Below are 8,788 nucleotides of genomic sequence, written 5' to 3'. Positions count from 1 at the left end.
CTACTTCTCTATAATTATTTTTAAATTACCGCGGATTCTAAAATTTGAAAATGATCCTGAAGTTAGCAGACAATTTATGATTTTCGAATATTTAAAGTAGAAAATTATAAAAACTAGGTGCAATTTTTTGAAAGTATTAAACGTCAGTTAATTTCAGTATCATATTTAAAAAGCGCGCGTAAATTTAAAAAATGGTATTCACTGAAAATTGAATTGTCCGTCAGGTGGCGGTAACTGCTGAGTAAAAGAGCGCCTCTAGTGGCAATAATAAAGTACTAGTCAGTAAGTGATTGACAACGGGTCGAGGTAGTGGAGAGGAGTTAAGTGATCAAAAAATGGCATCCGCGACGACGTCGCACAATGAGGTTTCGCAGCAATTTTTCGTTAATAAACTCATACGCGTTGGTTATTATGAATTGGAGAAAACCATTGGCAAGGGTAATTTCGCAGTTGTCAAAATGGCAACACATGTCGTTACTAAATCCAAGGTAAGACACGACCTTATTTTTTCTCGCGGGATCATCGTCCATAATTCACTCACATCTAGAGTACTATCACGAGAGTTTGTCTGTTATAAAAATCCATCAACCTTTCACTCTTTATTCAACTGTCACATTTTATTATTATCATTTTTTTAATTTATTTATCAATCACCTGATTGTTCAAAAAATTTTTGACAATCGACTGTCACAATAATCCGCTTATTTTTATTCCTGCTCCAAATAAATTTTTATCATAGGATTTTTTTTTTTACTATTTACTTTTTTTATATTTTATTTTACAACCGCTAATTAACGCTTATTATTTAATTATTGTATTTATTATTTGTTATTATTTAAGTCTGTTATTAATATAGTCGTTATTTATTTATATTATTATGATGATGGAAATCTCCGTAAATGTTACCGGAAGTACTCGGAGATTTTTACGCGACTGTTTGTCTACGTCACATGATTATTAATATTAGTGGGTAATTAGAAGTAATAATGATAATAATAATAAAATAATATACTTTTATATTATTTGTCAGCATATTTTTTTATTATTTACTTATCCTAGTTTGTTAATAAAATATTTATTTATAAATTAGTTTTGTCAAGTGGGTAAATATTGGCAGGATCACGTTGTTTGTAGTAAAAATTTAAATTACTTCTCATTAATATCTCTTTATCTAATCATTTGAATCTCTGTAAAAAATTTTAAAAAAGTACAATAATTTATATACATATATATCTTTTTCTTTTTTAACGTTAATTCTGTAAAATAATAATCATGTATGGAATTTTTTAAATCTCATATTCATATTTTTTAAAAACTTATAAATTTAATTGATAAAAAAAAATGAATTGTTACAGGTGGCCATTAAGATAATAGATAAGACGAAGCTCAGTGAGGAAAATCTGGCTAAAATATTTCGAGAAGTTCACATTATGAAAAGGCTGAGACATCCTCATATTATAAGATTGTACCAGGTAATGGAAACAGAGAAGATGATATATTTGGTAACGGAGTACGCCCCAGGTGGTGAAATATTTGATCATCTTGTGAGAAATGGCAGAATGTCTGAGCCAGAAGCTAGAAGAATTTTCAAACAAATTGTCCTAGCGGTTCATTATCTTCATACACATGGTGTAGTTCATAGAGACCTTAAGGTTGGTTCTTTTATTTTATATTTATTTATCATATTCTTCAATTACTCATTGATTGTTATCATTATTTTCTTATTCTAGGCTGAGAATCTATTACTTGATGCAGACAATAACATAAAACTTGCTGATTTTGGATTCAGTAATGAGTATACACCAGGTATGCCTCTGAGTACTTGGTGCGGGTCCCCTCCTTATGCGGCGCCTGAAATATTTGAAGGAAAACATTACGATGGACCAAGTTCAGATGTTTGGGTATGTCTAATAATTATTTATAAAAAATTATCGATTGATTCATTTAATTATTTATCTTTTCATTAAATCGTGTCCATGATAGAGTTTAGGAGTAGTTTTATATGTACTGGTTTGTGGAGCATTGCCGTTTGACGGCCCGACAATGAAGTCGTTGAGATCCGTCGTAATTTCTGGAAAATTTAGAATACCATTCTTTATGTCAGCAGGTGATTTATTTACTTTATTTCTTTACTCACTTATCACAATAGCGCTCAAGTTATATGTCATAAAAATAGTGAATAATAATAATTATTATTTTGTAGATTGTGAAAAGTTGATAAGGCATATGTTGGTGGTGGAGCCTGAGCGACGATTAAGTATAAGGCAAATTCTCGCGCATCCTTGGATGGGCGGTGATGGGGTCACGGAACCTGAACCTGGAGGGTATTTATTTATTATATATGAGATAGATATTTAATAAAAATAAGTTAATATTTTGTAGGCGTAAGTATTTATATTTATTTAAAATAAATTATTTGTAGGTGTAGTCCCGAGCCTACGCATCCTCTTCCACTGAATCAAGTAGTGATAGAAAATATGTTGAGACTGCCAGGACTCAGCGCAGATACGTTGCTGCAGTCTATCCAAGGAAATGCCTTCGATCATGTGTCTGCAATTTATCATTTGCTGGCAGATCGTCTTGAATCAACGATGTCGAGTTTACCGAGTATACAAAATCTCCCGGGCGATTACATGCCCGATGGCGCTCACCAGTTGGAGAAATTCGGGGAGTCCGAATCGGAAACAGACTCAGAGAGAGCAGGACTTTGTTTGCCCTTGGGCACACAAGTGCCGTATCACGCAACAAGAAGACACACGGTCGGACCCGGTGATACAGCACACCAATCACCATCGCCTTATCCTTATCCTTATCAAAGTTACACGCCGGGTTATCCACCTCTCGGTCTCGTGCCTATGATGCACTGCAATCCCGACGGCCAGGTGCTGCCACAAACGAATTTGCCCTTAAATCTTCCCCTTGTACAACATCAACCTCCGCAAAATTTCCAAATCAAAGATCAGCATCTGTTGAAACCACCGCCAGTCATGGGAGCCAGTAATTATTTTATTCTATTTAAAAATTTTCTATTCAATACCAATATTATATTTAATCAATTATTATTTTTTAAAAATAACAATAGGCACTTTCGGAAGAAGAGCGTCAGATGGTGGTGCAAATCTCCATGTATTTTATCAGCAACAACACGGAAGTGGTAACGCCGAAGAAGGAGGATGGAGTCATCCAGGCAGTAGAGAGCACTTGCAATCTGTAAAAACCGCAATATTTTATATTTTTTTAACAATCATCTATTCACAAGTTTATAGTTCCATCGTTATCACTACATTGTAAGTAATAATTATTATTATTTACAGAGCGGTAGTCCGTCGTTGGGACAGTGCTCGCAAACGCTAAGTGTAAGCGGAAGTCCCGACAGCAATGGCGGTAGTACTGGAAGCTCGTCAGGTGGGAGCGATCGTCGAAGACGAAGTGGACTGACGGCGGTAATGCAACGGCCAGGTACACAATTTAATACAAGTCATTAAACATCTGCACCAATGTGATTGTGTTAGCAAATATTTATATATATACATATATATATAAACGTCCCTGATGTTAATAATTAAAATGTAGCTACATCTACGTAAAACCGTCAAGTTATTTATTAATCGGATTATCGGACGCCAGTTAGTTTATACCTGGCGGAATTTTTAGTGGCAACTCGTTTAGCACTTACTCACTTGTGTACATTTATTATTATTTTTATTATCATTACACTCCACCTGTCAATAACGACCAGTGTTTTTTACAATCATGTATCATGACCCGTATTAGCAGCGGAGTCATCATTGTCATCGTAGCATTGGTCATCATCATCATTATTTGTCTCATGCCTCATTTTTTTTTTTTTTTTTTTTTTTTTTTTTTTTTTTTAATTTGATTTTGCATGGTTTTATTGTACCGGCTGCACTGCAATGCCTCTTCCCTGTTGGTTGGTTTACAAATGCATGTAGTTATAAACCCGGAACTGGTCATGGAGGTGGAAGCTAGGATGAATAGGGCATACGTACCATCGAGATTGCTGCCTTCGCACTTAAGGGATTTGCCTCCACGTCCCCTGCACCTGAGGAAAACCTCACTCTATCCTGCTGCAGGAGTTGGTAATTTGAGCACTTTTTGTATTATTTGTCGCTATTATTCTTGAGTACTAGTGCTTGTTATGAATGTTTATGGTCTCAGGATAGATTGGTATGATCACATCAATCACATTGAAAGTCATTAGCCGCTGTTTGTGACTTTTATAAAAATTCACAGCAGGCGGCAGAGATTCATACAAAGAACCAAGCGCACATGTCACCACCGAGAGGTACTCACCGGTCAGGAGGGCGTCTGAGGGTTCGTGTCCACCAGGACCAGGGATCCAGGCCTTGCAGCAGGAGTACCAGCAGCTCCAGAGACTCGCGTCACCTTCTCACAGTCCCGCAAGTATTCCCGGATCACCCGTTCATGAGCGAGGGGTCGCGGCAATCACTCAGGGTAATTTTTAACTTTTTCCAAGACGTTGGAATCTTATGGGTAATTTTTTAAATTTTATTTACACAGGACTCAGTGGATTAACGACTGCGACTGTACCAGGTAGTATAGTTCACGGAACACCAACGCAAGCACCAACAGCGCCTTTGGATCTGAGTCCATTAAGACATCACAGATCTCCAGCAACAACACCAGTAAGTTATTCACCGAGCAACAGTCCGGCACTGGATATGATCCAAGAGGAACATCCTGTTGATATATCCAGAGTAAGTATCACTTATACTTATTATAAAAATCTCAGTGACAAATGAATAATTAGCAATGACGAATTTGAAACAGGTACCACCTCAAATATCAGTAACAGATGTTTCGGGTGGACAAGTGACCTTAGTCGGCTGTCCGCTCTCTCCCTCACCATCCCTCGACTCTCTCGAAGACAATCTCTCGCACTACAACCCGCTACCGAGTTTCATAATATCCGAGCCTTGTGATCCATCGCGGCCGAGTATCACCCGAGGAATCGGTCGGCCTCTAAATTCACCTATACCTTCTGAAGTTGAAGTAACTCTGTCAAATGAATCAAGTCGACTTAACTCCGAGGCTATTCTCGGCAGAGTTAAACAAATAATCGACGCACGTGCTCCACCAAAGGGTTTTATATTTTCGCGCGAAGAAGTTAAGGGCAGTGGTCTGAGTCTTGAATATCCCGGTGGAGTACAAATCGAACTCCGGGTTTGTGAATTTGAGGAGCATGAAAAAAAAGGCATAAAAATGAGGAGAATTAGTGGGGATCAGCTACAGTACAGTCAACTTTATGAGCAATTAATTTCCTGTATCACCGTTTGACAAGAGATAATTAAGGTAATTAAAATAAATGTCATCAATATAATTGTCATTATGTACAATTACTTCAATAATAATAATAATAATAATAATAATAATAATAATAATTATTATTATTATTATTATTATTATTATTATTATTACAATTATTATAAATACGTTAGATTATTATTACAACATTCCAGGTGCCTAAAAAACACCTTTACAACTACAGTATTGCATTACATGCATGCTGCATATATATATATGTATACATAAATATATGTATATACATGTAGTACGTTAGACATTAAATTGTTTCGCGTCTATCGTATTAATATGTGCAACATTAAGCGTATTTATCATTTTTTTCTTTCGTTTTAATAATATATTTTATTAAAATTATTATTATTTTTATTATTATTATTATTATTATTATTTTTAGCTCTTCTTTTTAATGTCGATCGTACAGAAGACTTAAATAATATAATGATAATTATTATTTAAACAAATATATAACATTTATTGCGTGAATCAAATGATGTGCCATGTTTATATTGAATCGGCTAAATTTTAATTCGAATAATTCCCATGTAAACCAAAGTCACAGAGTTATAATTAGGAAACTAACTAATTAACTAACGAAGTAAAAAAAAATTAATTAAAAAATAAAAACAATGATCCTGAAATAGCAGACATTAAAAATTTTTATTTATTTTCAATAAACAAAATAAATATTGACAGGCAGAATTTTTAAAAAATTTATTGGGTATATTTTTTTTTAAATTTTTATGATGACAATTGACATTGTAATTAAAAATACTTGAATTTTAAGTCATAGGCTATTTTCAGAATCGTTAAAAAATAAATAAATGTTAAATTACATATGATCCTGGTTAAGGAGGTTCGACCGAATCTAATGTAAAAAGGATTTTCCAACTTTAAGATTTGAAATTTAGTATACATGTGAAGAACTACTTTATCTATGTATTCTCAAAATTTTAATATGATCTACCGTATAGTTTTTTAGAAAAAAAGATTTAAAAATGACGTTTTTAAAGTTCTTATACACAGGCTCTTATGGCGGACAAGCTCCCGTCATGACTTGTTCGATTATTCTCATTATTAACCTCCCAAGTTTAAGAAATAAAAAACCACATGCATAAACTTGAATATTTTTGGAATATGATAAGATTTTAACAATATAGTATTACCGTTGTAATTATTTAAATAATTCAAGTTAAACTTTATTATTTAATCTCGTTCATCGACAGAGATACATATTATTGAGGGTTTGGCAACGTCGCGGAAGCAGCTGAGAGAAAAAACAAAGATAGAAATACATTAATAAGAGAGACGAGATTAGAAACAAATTTTCCCGCTTTAATTTGAATATTCATGTGTAAGAAGTTAGAACGCGCTATTGCCAAATCTTTTTATTAAATCATATGAGTCAAAAATAACCAAGTAATTTCATTACTTTGTTTAATTGAATAAGTAATAAATATTAATTTATAAATTCGTTATGTTATTATAAATTAAAATAATTAATTTTCATAACTATTAGGAGTATTTAGCAAACAAAAAAATTCAGACACTACTTTGACTCACTAGTATCGGTCGAACCTCCTTAACAGACAATTAACAATTTTCGGATTTTTTTTTCGACAAATTAATTGCAAAAAAATAAAAATATGCATATGTAGGAAATTAGTAAAACTACAGGTGCAATTTTTTAAAATATTTTTTTTTTTTATAATTTATCGTTTTAAAAAAAATTCAAAAATTTTTGAATGTCTGCTGACTGGTATCATAAATTAAATTTGAATTGTAAAATAAAATTCAATTGAACAATGGACTAAAAGATACTCCCTCGATCAACGTAATATCTATTTATAATAATTAATTACTTTGATCTTACCGAAGTATGTGTAGTTAAATTAATGATAATAATTAGTGTGTTTTATGTAATTTAATTGTTATTACCAATGTGTAAATAGTTTATTTTAGATGTACATATGTCGTAACTCAAACGAAATAATACTTTTACTCGACAAGTTTTACAATACTTATCATTTTTAATTATTATGAATATATTTTAGTTTAATAGATAGACTCATGTTTATTATTTTTTTTTTATTCACCATTTAAATGTAAAGAAAATTTATTACATTCCAAAATAATTTCTATTAGAAAAAAAAATATATAAGTAATAAACAAATTTTTTAACAAATTACCAAGTAAAGGCATTAGATTGCCTTTGATTTTTTTTTTTAAATAAATAAATTTTTTTGTATATTTATTAATTGATTAATTCAATTAATCGTTAATGCAGATAAATATCAGCAATTGTAATTTTAATACTTAACTTTTTTTTTAATGTAAAAAAGAAATGTTGATAATTTCTGCATTAATTTTATCGAGTTGTAAAATAAAATAATTTTTGAAAAACGTTTATTTTAAAATCATATAACTCAGTCTATTTATTGAATAATTATGCAATAATTAATCCAAAAAATATTTTTATGATAAATAAAAATTATTATAATTATTATTTTAAATGCTTTTACCCTAAATTTTAGGATAATTAAAATAAATTTGACACAAAAAAAAAGTAAATAAATAAATAATAAAAAACAAAAAAATAAATCAATCAATAAACGGTGTGTAAAAATATATATCACGATTAGTATTTTTTGATTGTTTCTATACACGCAATTATTATCAGAGTAAAAGAATTAAAAAAATAAGATAAAAATATGTAAATTAATGTCTATATGATGAGAATGAGCCAATGAAATTTTTATTAGCTTTTAATTAGATTTATAAATAAATAAATAAATGAAAAAAAAAAAAGATTATTATAAATAATACGTCGTGATTAATTAAAGATGTTATTCTATAGCACACCTCGTGTTACTGACATTTTATTATATTGTTATACAATTAACACGAGCGTAATAATTATTTACGCACAAGTAAGTGCATATCGTGCGTGGGCGTTTGCTCCCAATTTAATATAATTATAATTATTATTATTACTATTATTATTGATATAATTATCGAATAAAAGTTAATTAATAATTGTACATAATTATAAAAAAAAGCTACAAAAAAAAAGAAAAAAAAAAACAAAATGGAGTGAATAAAGTTTTTGATTTTTTAAAAATATGTATGTATGTAACGAGTGTGTACACGCATGTTATACATTATTTTCTATGTTGTGTAAATAGACACACTTATCAGGTATCACATGCAGAGACGAGCTATGTATGTATATTAATAACAAAAACAAAAAAATTATATGGATAGAGAACAGATAGTATTTTCTGCTGTCAATTTCTTCAACTAAGACTGTGATTTTGAATTCAAGTAATTCTTAGACCTTGTAATTAATACATATTAAATATGAGAAAAAAAAAATAATAATAAATCTAGCAAACAAAATATATGTTATTATTCATTGATAATTATGATATATTTTTTAATAAAT

The 8,788-nt window shown here is 30.7% G+C and overlaps 1 protein-coding gene across 3 annotated transcripts; it reads left to right on the top strand.

Annotated features, from left to right (window-relative positions):
- Positions 1-50: 50 nt before the first annotated feature.
- On the top strand, positions 51-8,736 carry LOC103571232 (serine/threonine-protein kinase SIK3). 3 transcript variants are annotated; one of them, XM_008549320.2, is made up of 13 exons: positions 51-488; positions 1,356-1,652; positions 1,731-1,901; positions 1,984-2,107; positions 2,204-2,324; positions 2,423-2,997; positions 3,083-3,210; positions 3,315-3,459; positions 3,954-4,100; positions 4,255-4,476; positions 4,543-4,739; positions 4,813-5,334; positions 5,741-8,736. In XM_008549320.2, exons 1-12 carry the CDS (start codon positions 336-338, stop codon positions 5,317-5,319), a joined length of 2,787 nt encoding a protein of 928 aa, XP_008547542.1. In that variant the 5' UTR covers positions 51-335; the 3' UTR covers positions 5,320-5,334; positions 5,741-8,736. The 3 variants fall into 3 exon arrangements, with proteins under 3 accessions (XP_008547542.1, XP_053595445.1, XP_053595451.1); XM_053739470.1 differs by having other exon boundaries at positions 4,813-8,736; XM_053739476.1 differs by lacking the exon at positions 3,954-4,100 and having other exon boundaries at positions 4,813-8,736.
- Positions 8,737-8,788: the final 52 nt, after the last annotated feature.

The sequence above is a fragment of the Microplitis demolitor genome, chromosome 1, assembly GCF_026212275.2.
Source record: "Microplitis demolitor isolate Queensland-Clemson2020A chromosome 1, iyMicDemo2.1a, whole genome shotgun sequence".
NCBI lineage: Eukaryota > Metazoa > Arthropoda > Insecta > Hymenoptera > Braconidae > Microplitis > Microplitis demolitor.
Note: the sequence above shows the minus strand (reverse complement) of the source record. Positions and strands in the feature narration are given on the sequence as shown.

Bases quoted from the DNA above. Each gene is read 5' to 3' on its own strand.
- LOC103571232 (XM_008549320.2), top strand. From the start codon at position 336: ATGGCATCCGCGACGACGTCGCACAATGAGGTTTCGCAGCAATTTTTC. The intron at 2,998-3,082 runs GTAATTATTTTA...AAATAACAATAG, and splicing joins ACCGCCAGTCATGGGAGCCA to GCACTTTCGGAAGAAGAGCG. The intron at 3,211-3,314 runs GTAAAAACCGCA...TATTATTTACAG, and splicing joins GTAGAGAGCACTTGCAATCT to AGCGGTAGTCCGTCGTTGGG.